The 19,939-nt window shown below is 44.5% G+C and overlaps 1 protein-coding gene across 2 annotated transcripts in view; it reads right to left on the minus strand.

The window, feature by feature from the left end:
* LOC8043875 (LIM homeobox transcription factor 1-beta) overlaps positions 1–19,939 on the minus strand; it is a 264,573-nt gene that overhangs the window by 39,927 nt on the left and 204,707 nt on the right. For both annotated transcript variants that reach the window (XM_040222320.3, XM_040222321.3), the window contains one exon: positions 7,031–7,305. In XM_040222320.3, coding sequence (XP_040078254.1) covers positions 7,031–7,305 — 275 coding nt within the window. The remainder of the gene's footprint in view (positions 1–7,030; positions 7,306–19,939) is intronic.

Genomic DNA, 19,939 nt, shown 5'->3' on the forward strand with positions numbered 1-19,939 from the left:
ATTCGATTTGGGCTCGTGATAATTGATAGCTCGAGAAGCATACGGTAGTGGCCCGTATTCAATCGCTGCAATGACGACAATAGCCGAACCCACGGCCGGTCTCGACGCGCTCGCTCGCTCTCCCCTACGGCCTGTGCAAGGGGGGCATTTGATGCCTATCGCCGCAACTCTCCGGGGGCGCTGCGAGCCAACCCCGCTCCGCTCGACGGGAGCCGCTGAAATGTTCGCTCGACGTAGCCTCGGCGCGCGCTCTTTGAGGCACCTTGCACGTGTCGCTGAACGGCTGCTCCCCCTGCGTTGAGCAAGCACTTTACAACCGTGCCTTATGCAGTCACCGCTATAGGCATGCAATGCAGGGAACTAGTATATGGATCTGAAAACATTCAAGTTGGCATGCTGTCATGGCGCATAGTATCGATGGGCACGGCTGGATTATTTGCGAGTCACATGAATAAAAGTGAAGCAAGATATTTGAGCATGAAACCAGGGTTAGAAAACATTTATTTTCCTATTAAAGGCCTTCACAGTCTATGTCAGTAGTCCAAAATGTACTATGACAATAACAGCGTTTGCCGCTCCAAAAGGTTCAAATGTACCTGTTCAACCTTCTCTCACTGAGCGAAAGACACCACATCAGACATATTCTTTACTTTTTGAAGCCCTGAAATCGTTTCAAATACCTAAAAGGACTGAAAGCAATAACAGGCATTGGTTGTAATAACATATACAACGTTATCGTGTGACTCAGAGTTCCGAGGAATGTCAGTCACAGCCTGAAATGTTTTCGCGTTGGTTTGTGGGTGAAGCCAGGCGGCTTGTCATTCTGGTCTGTTAATTTCTTTGTGTAGTTGACGAGAAGAATTCGCAGGAATTTTTCGGAGATCAGATGTGCTAAGCGTTTGGCGTGACTCCGGCCAACACCTTCTGGGCAGCTTAGGAAGGGTGAATTTTCTAGATGTGGCTCAACTATTAGCTGCAAGGCTTCGAGAATCTTTGATCGTGGGAGAGCTTTGACCGCCTTTTCAAAAAAAGTCGAAATTGTTTCCAGGAGAGCTAGAAACTCGGGCTTCGGATAGTGAAGTTCACAATTTTCTTGTGCGCTCAGAAGTTCGTACAGAGGACTGTTAGTCTTGTTTGTCGTCACAAGAATGACGCAAGCGTGACATCCAAGATCACTGGCAAGCTTGGCAAGGTATCCACTAACATACACTAAGCCTGAATAAGCAACAGACGCAGGCGGTGCTGAAAGATGTGCTTTCAGAGCTTTCAATTCTTGAACTACATCTTGAGGAACAGAGGCGGCCGCTTCTTCTGCGTCTTGATCTTGTACAGCGACTTCTTTCGATGGCAGGGATTTTTTCTTTACTATGTGGTCCAAAGCTGTTGTAACGGCTCTTGCGTCCAGCGCGTCGTTACCTCCGCACATAAAGCGCAGTTGTCCAAACAATGCCTCAATGCACTCTCAAGAAAAAAGGGTGTAAAAGGGTGTATTCTTACACCCTTTGTCCCATATAATACACCCCAAAATTTCAATTCGACGTACAGCGCCGTACAGTCGGACAGACGGCCCAAAATTTTACGAGGGGCCTGACAGCCGTGTGGTACAAGTTATTAAGATAGCTTATGTACGTTTTACTGACTACAAATAAAATAATCCGGGTTGTCTTGGCCCTACAGTAAAAACTTGGTGTTTTGTTTATGTGGTCTTTCGCACATACTTCAGCTATTTAAAAAGTTATATCGCACCGTTATCAAGCCGCTCGTAAAATTTGGGGCCGCCTGTTCGACTTGGGGCGCTGTACGTCGAACTGAAGTTTTTGGGTGCATTATATGGGACAAAGGGTGGAACGATACACCATTTTACACCCTTTTTTCTTGAGAGTGTGGGATCACTGTTAATTTTCTAGTCAGCATGTAACTGACGCTTTTTCTCAGTAGAAACCTGGTTACCTCCACTGTGGATTTCGTGCTGGAAAGTAGGGCACTGTATGTTTCCTCAGTGAAGTTCCCAACACCAGTGGCAATGGAATATTCTTGAATCGTCTTCACGTAGCTGCAAAACTCATTTTGCAGCCACAGTAGTCTCTCATCGTCTTCTCTGGAGATGGGCATTTTGCAGCCACTTCCATTGTAGGTGGTGTCGTGAATGTCGAACCATTTCTTCATCACCTTCATGAAGTTGATCGTCGATGTTGCATCCGTGAAAGTGAAGAGAAGGGAGCTGACTCGCGAGTTCTGCTGGAGATGTTCCAGTGCGGCAGTGACTTTGGGGCGAAAACACCTGCACGGCACGTAGCACGTTCATTCTTTCTAGATTCGACGGATACAGATGTTTCCTTGTAAGATTTCTGGCCAACTTTATTGACATGTCCTTCTGGTGCTCATAGAGTTTCGGACAAATGTGCCACTGATGACGCCAGCGCCGTCTGTGAGCTCCCGTTCCAAAAATTGGCTGCGGACATTCTTGAAAACATGGCAAGGATTGAAGCTTAAAACATTTCTCGTTCATCATCGTGAGGATGCTTCACTACGGTTGACAAGGAACCGTTCCCCATGAGCTTGAACATTGTTCTGTTCGCTGAGTAGTTATCGGTAGCTATTCGAATCACCACAAAGTCGCATTCCTCAGCTGCAGAGATGACGTCCTTCATCCACGCATACAAGTCTCTCCCGCTCAGCTGCTTGGTGAAGTAGTACGAGCATGGGATCTTGTACGAGCTGGCCACTCCGTGGAGCACAAAACACAGGACTCGGTTTGCAAGTGTTTCGTTTTTTGTACGTGGTGCACCACTTTCCGGCTTGTCTCTGATCCCAAATACTACATCGGACTTCCGGTCGTATATGTACTTTGACTTTATTGCTGCTTCATCGATTATTAACGAAGCCATGTGCTGTTTGTGGCTGAGAAAGGAAGCCTCGTGAATGAGCCTTTCTTTCACGGCGCCACTCATTCCTGAAGAAGTTGAGCTGGGACCTACGTAGCGCTGCAGTGTGCACTTATGTGGCAGTGTCAGCAGGTTAGTCCGGGCATGATCACAACCTTTTGGCGAAAGAAAGCCGCCATATGACACACTCTCTTATTACTTCTTCGGGATAAGACTGGAATTTCTTCTGGTATCCATCAACTTGGTGAAGCAGGAAGACAGCCTTTTTCTCTCCCTTTTCAACGTCTGAAGCAATATTTTTCAACGCTGAGTAGCGCTTGTCGTCACGATATGAGAAGATTACATTTCTCTCTGCTTCTAGTTGCTGCTGTGTTTTTGAGCAACTGGAGCGATAGTACGCTACCTGCGAACGAAGTCTTGCTATCATTAAAAGATATCGACTTGCTCGCTGCGCATTGTTGTTTCTTGTTTGGGTACATATAGTAGCTTTCTGCTTGATTTCACCTCGCGGCGACTCAAGCACTGCATTCTCGCATTCTTCTGGCTCTGCCTTTCGTTTTGATGGCTTCCTAGAGGGAGCAGTGTCTCGGACTTTTAGGGTCCTACGTGCTTTCTTCGCACTGGGTGCTAGGTAAGAAGGATACCCTTGAAATACGGTTGGTACGGCACCAGGAACCAGTTTTCTTATCTTACGGTCACTGACGTAGTCACTCGCCAAGAAGTGCTTGTTGCGTACTGCAGTCGAGGGTGATTTGTCATTAATGACGAGATTTTCTCGAGAAATGTTTTTTTGCCATTTGGCACACAGTTCCTGGTCAACTGGAAACTGGTGAAACGACACACCTTTCCGGACCGCGACTGACAAAACGGCACAAAACAGTACACCATAGCCACAATATTGATATGCGCAGCTTGACTTCACAAGTTTGTGAGACAAGCATGAGTATCCATGAAAAAGACGATGCAGAAACTTACTGAGAGACGTGACCTCGTCAGCAAGGCACGCGAAGCATGAGGCACTTTCGTTCACACACGCAGCGGCAAAAACCACACGTGGAAAAACGGGCCCGCGCGCTCGTCGGCTTCCTCTCCAAAACCATCGGGCGCCGCCGCACCACGGGTTGGCTCACAGCGCGCTCTCGCAGAGAACACCGGTGGCGCAGCGCAGAAAAAAATGCATTGCCTCCTCGGCGACTGCTCAGGCCGTAAGCGAGCGCGCGCGTCGAGACCGGCCGTGCTGAACCATAACAATGTCCGGAACTCAGCGCGTGTCCTGTGCCTTGCCAACCCCAGCGTGGCTATGATCAACATAGGCGTATATAATCGGCTCCATGCACCATTGCATATCGAGGAGATGAGCTAAGTTCGACTTCGGCGAGAATCTCTCGATGCGACGTAACGGGAGTGGGGAGGAACTTCTTTTCACTCCGGCCTGACGAGTTTCCACTCCTCCACTCACACTCCCCCCCCCCCCCCCCCCCCGCCCCCCCGGGCGGCGGCGAGCTCCCCAGCGTAGCTCCGATTCGCCCCTACGCTCCACAGTGAAAGGTTTAATTTGATTTAAACGTAAATGACCAATAACAATCGGTAACAGCATGGATGCTAATTATAAAAATAAAGCTTGGATATGGGCTAGTTGGTTAGGCATTGTGATGGTTTGCTGCGCTGTGTAGATGCAAGAAAAACACACTTGATAAAATTTAAACTAAAACAGAGAATAGAAGGAAAACAACATACATGAATAGCGCAGACAAACAACTGTTTGTCTGCGCTATTTATGCTGCGCTAGAAAATCAACGTCAGGGATTCGTTCTAAGTGGTTTTTACGCAAAGTACAAACGTGTTTGCACCCCCCCCCCCCCTTGCCCTTAAACCTGTCAACCTTCAACCGCAGCTCACAAGTCATGGAAATTTGAAACAAGGATGTATGCTATCGCAACAGTGTATTGATAATGAAGTTGCACGCTACAACCTGAAAGGGGAAGTAGTATTAATCATTGGTTTAACAAAATTGTATGAGACTCGGCTTTTCCATAGTCTAGTGCATGGGTATTGTAGCTGTTTTGTGGATTATATTGCCGCAAGCGCAGCTGACCAATCGGGCAGCGCGCTCGTGGCCTAACGGTTATCGCGCATGCGTTCCACGCAGAAGGCCAGGGTTCGATTCCTGGCCGCGGGGACGCATTTTTGTTGACTGACTCTAACGTAATGTTCTGGTAAATTCGAGAACCGTGTCGGGGGGCTTGTTCGAGGTCACAATGTTCTACGCGCCGAACCTTCTGCCCCGATTATTCTAGAAGCCCCCGCGTGTACATAAGGGTCTCCGCGTGGCGATCTGCAGTCAGTCTCGCCCCAGCGCTCGATCCTGCGGTTTCGCCGACATCGACGCGTGCGACGCTGTCCTGTTATCTTCTGTTCCCTTTTTGTTTTGGGCAAAAGCTTGCCTCATTAAACGTTCAGTTTATTCAGTTATTATCGCCTCATCAATTGTCATTCGTGACAATATTAGGCTTCTTCCCGTGGTAAATGTAAAAAAAAAATAATCACCTTGTAGTCACAACGCAGGGTGTTATTTTCGAGGCTTTTGCAAATTCGTTAAAATAAGTTAAAGTTACACTTATGTGGTTTACGCACGTGAGTTATACTTATTCATAATTAACTTGTGGGCTAGTTGGCTATAGATATAGATATTGGTACTATAGATATTGGTCGTTAACTTTTAGTTTAACTTTTAGTTATACTGCCAGGGGGACATATTATAAGGTGCTCATTGTTACTATAAGTGGGATAATTTACAAATATTGATTACTTAGCTTTTTAGTTAGTGAAATAGGCACGCTTCAAACTGAACCCTTTCTGAGCGTAATCAAAAACAACTAAAATTAGTAAATTCTAGAAAGATTTGAAGCGCGTGAGAAGAGCGGTGGTATGCTAAACTTAATTAATACTCGTGCTGCACGAGCAAGGCTATCCGGGTGCGAAAGCGCGGATTATAGTATTATCATCCGCTTTTACACATCGGTAGCCTTGTGCCTGCAGCTCAGAAAAGCTTTATCACACCTAAACGAAGCGAACACTTTTATGTTTTCTACGGATCTCCCAAGAACAAGGACACTAAAATTGAGAAATTTAATAAATTCTGAAAATAATAAAAGACAAGATTAAAAATATGCAGTCAGACTAGAAAGCGAATAGAGAAATCAATTTCTGGAGACACACAAACTAGACCTATACAATTAAAAGGGGGCGAATAAAGATCATGCTAGCGAAAGTGTAAAATAAACAAACCGGGAAGCAAATACGCAAATTAAAGAGGTAAACTCATTTTCACCTAAACAGCTAAAGTAAAACAAATCCGACTCCTCGCGGCGCGTTATACTCTCCTTTATGATTCAAATTACGATACTTTGACGTGCCTTTAATATCAATAATTTGTCACTTTATTTAAAGAAATAATTGTATATCTAATGAAGAAAACAAACATCGGTTTTGCTCCGCCCTCTCTGCTTCTTTCAAAAAAAGAACAAAAAAACGTCTTGTAAGATAGACTCAAATTGCACAAAATTATTTTCTTTTTTGTTTTGTTTTAAGGCGAGTGTCGTGAAATGTTCAACTAAAGAAGGCGATGTAAAAACGTCAAATGAGAAAGCTTTTGGAGAAAGCAGGTATTTCAAGAGCAGCAGAGAGCCAGACATTAAGCTGAACACAATCTAGGACAACATTATAAGCAGTTGAAGGGAGGTATCTTGTTTTATCAATGCGCAAATCAAAATGAAGGAGATCAGAATGGTCCCGTAAAGTAAGCAAAAAGGGTAGGAAGGCAGCCATGAAACTTCGAAATGATTTAAGTTTATATAATGAGAGAAAATAAAATCGGTAAGCAGAAATTTAATAACAGTCCTCAGGGTAATCAGTTTGGAGGAGATGAGCAATGCAACACATAAGAAGAGCAGTGATAAAAGATATAGATGGCAAAAGCGCAGAGGAGGGTAGCGGTTCAACTGGTGAAATCGGAACAGAGAAGTGCAGAATTGAGTTGAAAAGCGGCGTTCGCGTGTTTTCGCGCAAGCCTTCGAACGAGACGGCCGAGGAGAGTGGCACTTTTGAGTCTCCAAGGGGTGATCAGGGGCCCTCGGTTAGCTCACCTCTGGCGGCGTTCCCCGCGATCGGCGCTCCGTGGCCGTGGGGCGGCGGCTGCTGCTGCTGGGAGGCCATGGACACGAGCGCCATCTCCTTCTCGAAGTCGGGCCGGCAGTACAGCCTGCCCGAGCGGACCACGAACTGGTCGCCCTTCTGGAGCGTGCGGCCGCACACGACGCAGGCGAAGCAGGCCACGTGGAACACGTGCTCCAGGGCGCGCATCACCAGCTCGCTGGGCGCGATCGAGCCCAGGCAGCCCGCGCACTTGACGCCGAACAGCCTGCGCACGAAACAAAGGCGTCGCTCGGGTCGGCCCACCAACGATTCCTCAAGAGCTCACCATGACGTCTAGTGTTGGATGTCACTATTGTCGGAAATATGAGCAATCGCCCATCTATAAACCTTGATGGTTTTAGTTTAAAGGCTCTATCGAGCGACCAAAAAGTGACGAATGTCGCTTGGCGATTTTCTGTCTGAACGTGGAGTCAAAACAGTGGCTGTTGCACCGCACGCAAAGCGAACGTGCCGCTCGGCGAAGAGTTCAGCGTTAAGAACGCAATGACTCCAAGCTTTCACCGTGCTTTTTAAGCGTACTGTTGAACTTATCGTTTCTCAACGAATAATCCTGTTCGTGACGTGATGGGTAGGGAATATATAAGGACGGCCACCGAAACATTTCGTCGCCAATGGTCATCCGTCCTTCTCACGTAGTGTGTACTGCAAAAAAGAGTCACGCGATTTGTTTTGCAGGACATGCTTTCGCGTACGCCTTAGTGTAGCGTACCGTTGAACTTATCGTTTCTCAACGAATAATCCTGTTCGTGACGTGATGGGTAGGGAATATATAAGGACGGCCACCGAAACATTTCGTCGCCAATGGTCATCCGTCCTTCTCACGTAGTGTGTACTGCAAAAAAGAGTCACGCGATTTGTTTTGCAGGACATGCTTTCGCGTACGCCTTAGTGTAGCAGAGCGGTTCTATTAAAGGGCAACTTACTGTTATAAATTTCGAAAGTTTTGTTATAACTATTAACGGGTTTTTTCGCAGGTGACACGATGAAAGAAACGTTCTTTTGTTTAAAAACACATTTTATTTACAAAAAAGAACAACGACAACAACAACAAAACATCTTGTTTTAAATGCCAAACTGGGTAATCAATGATATATTTGTTAAAATCATTATTAATCGCGATTACCTTTCTCGTAGACAGACCCTCCTATGACGTTCTAAACGCCCACGCCTTTAGCACGCCACCGGGGAGTGAGCTCGCAAAGTAGTGGGCCGGTATTGGCGATGTTCACCACGTGTTTTTGAACTTTATTTCGCAGCTTTGTCTTTAGTACGCCAGGCACTGTAAATATCTCATTCACTTGAGAACTCTGTGGAGCGAACCTGCCGCTCCAGCTTTCTTCTCTAGCCGCTAGGTGTTGTCGATTTCACTGGAGTTGCCAGTAGTACAAGAGCAATGCATAGCTATCGTTTTTACTATATTTTTAAATTTCCCTCTGCGTTAACCTAAAAAATAGATACATAAAATGTATGGCAAATCGCTAGACAATTGTGCTGAGTACGTGAAAAGTTCTAGCATCACAAACTTTTAGCGACACTCTGAATTGCCAGACGACTACGTTCACGGCGCTCTTCATCAGATAGTTTAACGCATTTTAACGCGTACCTCGTGTACACTTGATAGTGTTTCCTAGAATGAAGTGATGGTGCCACTAATGAGGCTGATTAACCTGGCTATCCTCCAGAGCCATCCACACTCGCGAGCTTCTAGCTCTCTCTCAATGCGCACAGGTGGTCGAGCTCCTCCTCGACTATCCCCCCCTCACCTGGCCTCCCCGTTAACCAATCAGCATCCAGCACCTCACTCCTCCTCTCCCACCCGTCAACCAATCAGTGTCGAGCCTCGAGGGCAGGCTTTTATCTAGGCTTCATGAAATGTCGAACAGCAGCCAAAGAACGTTTCATGTTAAAACGGTTTATGAAACGATGTTCCTGTATTTAGTTTTAGGCATGACATTCAAATTACAGCTTTCAATTGGAGTTTCGCATGCCGTGCCCAATGAGCTGTTTTTAGGGTTGCAACCTGTACCTCCTGGAAGCACCTCCACGTCAAGAAACATTCTTCTTCAGGTGGCGCTGTCGTTCGTGTAAACACATTACAAGGCTCGTTGTTCCCACGGATGTACCGTTACTTTTTGATCCTTTCTTCGTATAGCCTCATGGCAATCAAGATTGATGTGACACGTCGCATCATCTAAATCAAGATATTTTCAACACTGGGACGAATCTTTCGCCAGCTCTTCGTTCAAATTTATGCAGTTATGCTTCACTTCGAATGTGTTGATTCGAAAGTTTTTGATTTTTGAATTTTAACATTGTTATAAGCTGTTGCATATCATTTCGAATGCCTCCGCAGAAGAGCAAACGTCAGAGCCTTAGGCACTTCTGCGTGCCGGACTGTCGTAACCGCGAGAGCATAGCAGACGTGAATCTCCGCAGCTTCCCATCGGGGCCGTGGGAAATACAACGCTGTCAGAGATAAATAAATGCCGCAAAACGTGTAAAACAATAATTCCGTTCACTTTATATACCTCAAGATGGATCTCTGAATGTGGTATTTGACTCAACATTCGTTATTAATGCGCTCGAAGCGCGGCGTTGTAAAACGGGTTCCATACGATGACTACCTAAGAATCAGATCAATCTCTTGACATCCTCACTGCTCTCCGCTCCGCAGACGCACCTTGTTCGAACGACGTTTTGCGGGCAGTCGTGCTGATGAAGAGTTTTAGTAGAGCGTTTTTGTGCACGCGTTCCGCTGTGCAGCTCACTCTTTGAGCTTTGAAATGGAGCAGCCCAAGATGGCTGCTCCATTTCGACACTTGTCTACGGTACCACCTTCGTCCCCGCTGCGACGAAACAGTCTACTAAAAAAACAAAATGTACGTATACTGCAGGACAGAACGTAATTTACGCGGCGTTTATTTGAGTTCTACGTAAAACAGCAGAGCACATTCAGTCGACGAAAGTGAGCATCACTTTGCGACAAGCAACTGCGTCTGACACCGTCCAATGAACAGCCGGCTTTCACGAAACACACATTCTTCGGACCCCGCAGTCGTCTTCAACACAACGACGAGTGGACGGAAAACCGGCTGCTGATCCCCAAAAAATAACTCATCTCGTCATGTGGAAAGAGTCTACATAGAAAAATAATAGGAGTAAGAGCCATTGGGGGTGATCGGGGCGTAGGAAGGGGGGGGGGGGGGGCGCTTTTAGTTTTGATTTTGTGGACAAGGCAGCTCGACGGAATTTTTGTTTTTGTGCGTGCGTTTGAAGAGTGCACAAACAACGTAATATCAACGTGCCCTTGCCCGCTGGGCTACACTGAAATTGGGCCGTAGTAGTTGGATGGTTTGCCATTTCCAGTTTCGAGTTGTCTGAACCTATCGAGGAAGACATCTTCTAATACTCCCTAATGCTATAGAACCACACAACCTCACATACATACACATTGGTTAATTTATCGCTTGTTACATTTTGAAAGCAGCTGTTTGTGTAGTGCGACAGCACAACGCTCGGATCGAGTTCGTAACAAAAACGACATCTCGCAAGCGTACGCCAGCGGCGCTGTCGGGTGGCCAAATGAAGCAAAATGTTGCTTCGTTTAGCCACGGTGGTGCTGGTGGTCAATCGACGGTGGCGCGCTCTGGAACCATGCCCAGTGCCTATTGAAGGAAAGCGAGTACTATACAGCAAAATCGATTTGCTCAATTTTTTGTTTCGTCTGAAACTTTATTGGAGTGAGCTCGCTGGGATGCCGTCTTTTTTTCGCATATGACCGGCAGGGCGATGCTTTCTGAAACACCTGCTGCACCACAAAACAGCTGAAGAATATCGAAGTATAACCAAAACGCGCTGATTTTCATCGGCTTCCCCGTTACATAGGGCATTTGCACATGCAATAGTTAATAGGGAGTTTTAGTAGATCGCTTTCAAAGGCCCGCTACCGCTGCGGGCGCGCGCTTCAGAGCATGCATCGTAGTGGCAACACGAGCTCGCGCTTCAAATAGCGTGACCTGAAAACACGATCTACTAAAACTCTTCAATATGTACGTCTTATTATTCATTTAAATAACCGCAGAACTTGCGCGAACAGCTAAAATGAGTGATCTTGTAGTAGATTGTACGCTGCGGAAAGTGGGACCAGCGGACGCGTGCTCAAACCATGCTTCCAAGTGACGGAAAGAGCTCCCGCTAGCAACGCGTTGCTCTATAGAATACGAACCACTAAAGTGTCTCTAATAGGTCAGTGCCATGCACGGAGTGTGCTATGCTCCTATCGAACCACACAAGATGCCGTTCGTAAAATTCGAACGCAAAATCAGTTCATGGTTTATTAAACGTTGAGAACAATACGTCACTATACTAACACTTTCAGTAGTCAAAGGCGGCGAAATTTATTGCGCATATGTTTCTGCGACCTAAGGTCTGCACGCTCTGAGATGTAAGTTCCAATTAAAGAAATGCTATGCGCGATCGCTGAACCATCGTGCTTCACTCATTAACGATTACACCAGAGTGATGACAACGTAAGTTTATATCGAACTCGGCATGGGCGGGCATCGTTGGACCTGACCGATCGAGCATATTGTGTGATGAAATATAACTGTCATATTCTAAAGCGATAGCTTGATGGAGTTTGTCGTGCAGAAAAACCGGCGTCGGCGCCTGGATCGGTGGGACGGAAAAATACTAATTAGTCGATAGTAATTCATTTGCCTGAAAAGCTAAAATCGAAGAATTTTAGGCGGAGCGGGATCGAACTCAATAACCTTTGGTTGCGAGCCAGACACGCTGCCCACTAGGTCACGCAAACACTTTTTTTTTTCTTCTTTATTACATAGAGGAAGAAGCGATAGGTTCACAACGTGGTTATTCAGGGTGCAATCTACACAATCATAGTAGACATGTTAAAACTCTTAGATGTCATGAAGACTGTTAAACAAAGGCAGACAGTCAGGAACTACTGTTGGAATATCATACACGCTTTTGACGCGGATAACAAGCTCAATGAAATGTCGGCGTACAATTTTTGGGTACAAATTCTCATTCCTCAGGTCAAGGCGGAACTCTCACATGCTACAGAATACTAGGAAAATTATCATGTCCTACGGGAAGTTATCTCTAGGTGGTACAGGTGGGAAACGAATTCAATAGAATGTAATAGCAATATCCTTTCCTTAGAGTGGTCTGCAAAACAACCCGGAAGAAACTGGTATCCCAACAGTGAATAAAAATATGTTCAATGGCTTTAGGAGTTTTACATAATGTACAGCTTATTGATCATGGAAAGAATATTCCTTTTTCTTGTAGCCACACTTTGGTGGGCTACACTAAACAATGTAATTTGAAAAGGAAAGTTTTTGCTGAAGAGGGGATGGACATCTTTTTTACCTGGCGCATCATATCGTGTTGGGAAACGTCGCTGACCTTTGAGCGGCAAATTAGCATTGGAAATAGGATATTCACAAAATCTCTTGTCAACGTTTTACGTGAAACATACATTACATATTCTTTTGAAAAACTTACTCATTAAAACTGAAAAGCATCGACTATAAGATGCTCCAGTAGTCTAACACATAAGTTTGGTCTGAGGATACGATAAATTCAGGTAGAAAACATGCCAGTCTGTTCTGAATGACTTCACGAAGAAAAGGATGCTCTGGTCTTTTAGGAAAAGAAAACGTTAAACCAATTGACGTATAAATAAATGGGAAAGGCCGAGCCAACCATCTGATAGGCGACAAAACAAATTGTAGCGACGCATGGGTTCCCAAGTGGACTTCCATACTAAAACGGCAAAACACCCGGTGCAATATTTGAATACTTGTCCGTACACAGTACAGTTCCTCCGGGACATACTATAATTTAGCCGCCAAAAATACGTTAAGCATGGTCGAAAGTGCAAACACTGACAAATATTTTTGTGACCAGTTATTGGCTCGTCCTTTCAATTCAGTCGCCACTCCGGACCAGTAGGACGTGCTGTTTCGGTAGTGCTGCAGTGGTACTTCTAAGTATTCGCACAGAGTGGAGCTCCAATCTATGCCTGGGTGTCGCCGCCCAGGCTCTGTTCCAGACTTCTCGACACTTTTCTAGATTTACTGAGGCTCCAGTGGCCTCACAAAAGCTCCGAGTGAGATCCATGGCATTTGTTAAACTTTTCTGGTCTTTGAAAAGGATGAGACACCATCTGCATGCGCTATAACTTTAGTTTCAGTGTTGCTTACAGAAAAGCCTTGTATTTTCCTACTTCTTACTATGTTTTGGCACAAGGGTTCAAGATATAGAGTAAAAAGCAACGGGAATATTGGGCAGTCCTGTCGGACTAAAAAACAAACTGGGATGCTTCCTGTAACTTCGTTATTTATGCCTAAGCGTGCACAACAGTTTGCGTACGACGTTTTAACAGAATGGGGTATCATAACACCAACGCCAATGTGAGAAAAAAAAAAAGAAAGAAATGGAACATTATGGTTAACACGGTCGAATGCTTTTGGGAGATCAACTTGCAGCATCGCTCCCCGAGAGCTGCTGTTTGCTACAAACTCTAATACGCTTCTCGGATTATAAATATTTGTCTGAATAGACCTTCCACGAACCCCACATGTCTAGTGATCTTCTGATAAATCGCAAATTACACATTGCAATCTAATTCACAGAATTTTGCAGATATTTTAAAATCCACGTTGCATAATGCGATGGGGCGATGGCCAGTCACTTGCGAAAATTTGTTTTTGTCATCTGTCTTTAAAATAAAAATAATGTTTGTACGCAAAACGCAAGGCGGAAGACCGGTTTCTTTACACTTCTTAAACATTTCCTGCCAGATGGGACATAAAGTGTTTTTGCGAAATTTTTAAAATCCCGTAGTAGTACTATCCGGTTTCAACGTTTTGTTTATTGGTAGGGCATCCACAGCGCTTTCTACCTCAACTAAACTGATCGGTTCTTCCAATTATTTTGTGTACTTTTCGTACAACTGGGGAACCAGTGTTACACGTTCCTTCAGATATTCTTTATCTGTGGAGGCAATCTTTGTGCTGAATAACTTTTTGTAATGTTATTAACAGACTTCGGCTACAGCTTCGCTATCTCTAATAATCAGGTTGTTTTGCTTTGTCTCTTGAATTTTTTTAGACATCGCATACCTTTTCTTCTTCTCCATTACCTTTTTTGTTGGCTGTTCTCCCAAAAAATATTTTACAGCGCAAGAACGTATAACAGCGCCTTGATTACGTTCTTGATGGAAGTTATCGATCTTAGCTTTCATGCGGATAAAATCTTCAAGACCATGCCCAGGGTTTTGACATTCAAGCTGAATCAAGGTACGAAAATTACTCATCAACGCCCTCTCTGTCTCAGACCTCTAAAATTTGAAAACACTAACTCTCTCAATTGCTACCTGTTTGACTTCTTTTTTTTAAAGGTCCCAATTAACAGACATGTGTTATTTTATTCTCCCTATTAGCTCCGAAAAGATCAGTCACAGATGTGATAGTTTTTCACATTTTAACAGTTCGTTATCAAGTTTCCATACTTTACAGTTTATACGTTTGTTTCTTCTTTTCCTCTTATTCGTTAATGATACCACGCAATGGTCTGTGAAACCACTGTTAATACGGTCATAACCGTTGAAATCGCCAATAAGTTCTACTGAGAAATAAATTTTATCAAGTCTTCCTTGTGATGTGTCTTAAAAATATGTATATGGTAAGTGTTTTTTCTTCAGCTAAAATGATGCAACATCAAGAATATTAGACTCGATCACAATGTCCTGTAGTAGTCGTTAGCAGTTAATATTGTACTTTGTCTGCTCCGTCGCAAACGTAGTTAAAGTCTCCAAGAACAACTTACATTCTATCACAAAGTAAACAAGGTCGCTGGGGATAAAAAAAAGTTACTCTGGCATTCACCTCCTTCGACGCATAAACCATATCACTCTTTACGTTATGTCAGAAACTCGGAAGTCGCATATAATGAAGCGCTCGCAAAGGCCTGTCGTAACAGCTAATTCAGACAAATGAAAAGAATTTCTAATAAACAATAAACATCCAGCGGCGAAACCTACAGCATAGCTAACGTGTACCTTGCAGTCATACAGTAAATGTTGTATGGCCTGTTCTACCTAGCTGTTCTACCGTTGACAGTTTTGTTTCCTGTACGGCTAGTAAGACTACCTCCTTATGTTCAAGTAGATGTTTCAAATGATATTGTTTCTTTTGGGAGGTAAATCCTCCTATGTTTAGTGTCACAAAACGAGGACTATCAGATTAAGGTAAGCGAAGAGGAAAATGGGGATCAGGAGGTGAAAGAGAAGAGGGAAGAGGGAGGGCAAGGGTACGGGGTAGGTTGAGGCGAGTGGGCTAAAGCGCACAGCCAGCTCGACGTGCGTGGAGCGAAAGCTCGCGCTGCAGAACCCAGGAATCCTGGGTTCGATCCCCACCCCTGCCCGTTTCGATCTGGATGAGCATCGTACCGGCGTGCGGTCGTGTATCACTACTGCGTGAGCACGTTAAAGACCCCAGGTTAGAAGTCATACTGCTAACCTTACGCTGTATAACTCAGTAAACGTCCAATTCGACTTTTTGGCCGGTTGCTGAATAAGGATGTTTCTTGGGGAGAACACTGACGCTGCAGTGTTGTCCGAGTACATCTCGTGATTTTCGTTACCAATATAAGAACTCGAGGTAGAAGAGTTTCCTCGGCTTGAGGCCGAATGTTGATTTTCGACGGAGAACATAAAAGCACGACCGTTCGATACTGCGTCTTCTTCTTTTTCAGGCCTCGCTGGCACGCTTGCACGGCTTCGCAACGAGCGGTAGTTTATATTTAGCTATAATAATAATAATAATAATCTTTATTTTGGGGTGCCCAAAAACAACCACTATGGTCTTCTTATTGGTGCACCAACACAACAAGCAAAATGAGCAAGCAAGTACATAGGCTCTAAACATTCACAAAAAAAAAAATAAAACATCCAAGACAAACATAATGCTAAGGGGCTAGAATAATATCATTTAAATTGCGACGGTACATATAAATTGACGCAGATATATCAAGGTGGGGTGGAGCGAAGGTATTATATAATGACTGAATCCCTAAGAGAGGTGAGGTGTTACACGGCGAGCGAACATCAAAACAAACAAAGTGTCTAGTTACTCGGAATGGAATATGAAAGTTCACTTTTGCAAGGAGTTGAGCCGAATCAACAGCACCATTCGCAACCTTGTGCAGAAAAATTAAATCACGAACAGTCCTCCTTTTAGACAATAGAGAAAGAGATAACATTTTCATTATATATTCATACCTATAATAAAAGCGCCGCTCAAAGTATCTATCATAAACGATCCGGACAAGTTTTTTCTGAACATTTTCTATGCTCATAGCCTGTGTGTTAGAAATCGAGTTCCATACGACAGAAGCAAACTCCAGTCGTGACCTCACTAAAGAGTTAAAAAGGTTAACCATTGAATGAGGGTTTCTAAAATTACTCGTCAAACGAGAAATTACCCCTAACGCTCTAAAAGCATTGCCCACGACCAATGACACATGATTTCTAAAAGATAAAGCACTGTCAAAACACACACCAAGGTCCTTTAAGATTGATACACGCTGTATAGGCGATCCATCGAGATAATAAGTAGACTCAAAAACAGAATGCCTACGGCAAAAAGAAATCACTTTTGTTTTTTGGGGGTTTAACAGCAGTTGATTATTTTTACACCACTGAAGAACGCTGGTAACGTCACCTTGCAGGACATCGCAATCTTTAAGACTACTAATGCTTTTGAACAACTTAAGGTCATCAGCAAAAAGAAGTAGTTCGGAACTGTTTACGCAGGACACAATATCATTTATGAAGATCAAGTACAAAAGAGGGCCCAGTATTGATCTCTGGGGAACTCCGGACGACGAAAAAAAATTTTCAGAGAAACAGTCACCAATCCGAACAGAGTTTGGGCGCAGTGACAGATAGCTGTCAAACCATTCGCATAATTCAAGACACACTCTATATGAAGACAGTTTACGCAAGAGTAATTTATGGTTCACGTTGTCGAACGCTTTAGACATATCAAAATATATTGAGACGACTTGTCCTCTATTAGCCACAACTGGGGCAGAAAAGTCTAAAAATGTACATAAATTAGTCTCGACTGACCGACCACTCAAAAAACCATGCTGCAATGAAGTTATTTTTGCTATTGCGTTGCATTCTTAAAGGCGAAGCTTAAGCTTCCTCGTGTCATTTTTTCCCGATGTATGAGTCGTAAGTTTCATCTCTAATTACCATTGGTGCGTCTTATACAACGGTGTGACATATATATGTGTGTATGTTTTTTTACAGGTATGAACCTTAATTGTGTTAAATGTAGGCCGCAAGGGTTTTGTTTTTCGTTAGATTCGTTGGCGAGAATATTGAAACTGGCTGCCGCTTGACCGTATATCGTGATCATAATACACATTTGCGTGTTTCGTATTAATGCACTTAAGCTGTTTTGACTGTATAAGAAAGTGCAACTTATACGGGATGCTGCCGTATAGATCAACACCTCTGCCACGCCTCGCAAAAATCGAATTTCAAACGTACATTTCTTAAACTGGTACGCGAACCTAGTCTTGTAAAAATTTGTATGTCTAATTTTTTTTAGAACTCACCTCAGAGGTAGTGAAGTATTAAAAAATAAAGCAAAATCAGAGACCTTGCATTTTCAACGTTCTACAGCAGCTCGTTTGTAGTCTTCACCCTGGTCTATGAGCTCGCTCCCGAGTGGCTCACTGAACGCAAGAACGCTAAGAAGCAATAATAGAGGCTGGTGATGAGGAAGATAATTGGGATAGTTAATATCGTTGAGGAAATATATAAACAAGGACCACCTGGGAACAAGTTGGCGACTTACAATGTGTAGACGTCGAATATCCGGTATGAAGCATAGGAAATGCACGTTCCGCCGTTTTTGCTTTATTTCTATTATTTTATCACCTTGTCCTCAAACTAAAAAAAAACAACAAAAAAAACAAAACAAATCTTTTCGCGAAAGAACGTTCGCATGCCCAATTTCAGGTAGGTACCTCTGGAATTCGAATTTTGCGAGGCGTGCCAAATGTTTTGGTCCATACGGTCGCATCTACAATAAAGTCGCATCTACAAAGATGCGACTTTATGTCTAAACGGGCATTTTTGGGGTGTGTGTCTCGTACAACGGTGCGACTTACAAACTGGAAAATATGATACAATAAAAAAAAAAGGACGAAAAAAGGGATAGCACGAGCGCTTTAAATTTTAGCGCCTTTTAATCGACAAAAATAATTAAGAACCCCCTTCCCCCCCCCCCCCCCCTTAAAAAAAAGGAAAAAAAACACGATTTAGAAAAGCGGCTTGAGTTTCCTCTGAACGTGGGCCGCGCCTACCACATTTCCATACGTTCCACTATAGTCACTGAGAGATTAAACAAGGCCAGGAGGTGCCGGCCTATTTGGTTGATATAAATGAGAACAAGATGAGACGCCGCATTCTGCCTTCCTGGAGCTGGCCAGCGCCTTTCCCTGATCTTCCTAACCATCCTTAAGCATCTGAAACAGCCTCAGCAAAACGTTCCAAAACATCCCTCTCAGCCGAAAAACGGAACATATCGTTATGTTTCCCGGAATTAGAAAAGACGACAAAATTACTATATTAATTAATACCAATTATAACCCCAGGAACGTACACTCCTAGGCCCTCCATCTTTTTTTGCCCCTACAATTTTAGCAATACATTGCATTTCTGCCGACTACGCCAAAAAAAAAAAATAACGTCATATTATTTTGAATGGCGATAGCATCGGGGGCATATCTCAAATTCAAGCTATAATTTCATTGATACCATAAAATAAGTTTTATTACACGAGGCGAAAAAAATAAACCGCCATGTCCTGCAACCTTGACGCCGTGCCGTTGCGGCTCCTTAGGCCTGTGCTTTTTTTTTTATTTCAGACAATGCAATGAGTATAAAACTCTTCCGACGCCACAAATAGAAGCCTAATGTCAAGTAGAGTTATAACAAAAGCCAGCAACTTGCGGTCGTTTCATGATCTTTTAAGGTTACGGGTTTCGCAAACTATCCGCAGCCCAGAACCCAGGTGACAGGCTCGCGGAACGATTTCAATCCGGCCAGTCTGCAAATAGAGGTACCACAAAACTGGAACCCTAACGACATTTCTAAAGGCGAGTTCCGTGTGCCCCGACCAAACACCCAGGCTCCGAAAGTCGTAAAACCGGGTGTCGTAAAAAAAAGCTCGCGCGCCCGAACGGCGGCCCACCGGTGGATGGGACCCTTTGGCTGCTTCGAGCGTATCAACGTGAGACCCGTGAGGCGTTGAGAACGTCCCACGGGGTGCTGCGGGCACGGACGGAGACGGCTTCGTTGCTGGGAAGCAAATACAGCTAAACCAACAGCTTCTGGGAAGCACTGACGGAACGGCACCCCCCCCTTTTCCCCGCGTGACCAAGTGGCGGTCCCGATAGCGGAGTACACGCGTTTCGTTGCATCCGATGCCTGCTTCCGCACAAACCGTGGGGCCATTGGCCCTTTCTTGCTGGGGCGCATTGAGCATGTCGACCTCAATGACAGATGCCTGTTGCAATTTTTCGTTTTTAACTCGCTATTCGTATGCAGCAGTGAACAACACTGTGGGCTCGAACGTAGGATCCGGCCAGCACGTCGAACGCCAACTCGTCGACGGCCGACTTGTTGACGGCCAATTCGTCAAATAGGCCAATTCGTAACAGGGTAATTCGTCCGAGGGCAACTTGTCGAAAGGGACAATCTGTCCACGGGCGATTCGTCGAATGGGTTG

This window comes from Ixodes scapularis, unplaced genomic scaffold (genome assembly GCF_016920785.2).
Source record: "Ixodes scapularis isolate PalLabHiFi unplaced genomic scaffold, ASM1692078v2 PGA_scaffold3__209_contigs__length_174095766, whole genome shotgun sequence".
In the NCBI taxonomy this organism is placed as follows: Eukaryota; Metazoa; Arthropoda; class Arachnida; order Ixodida; family Ixodidae; genus Ixodes; species Ixodes scapularis.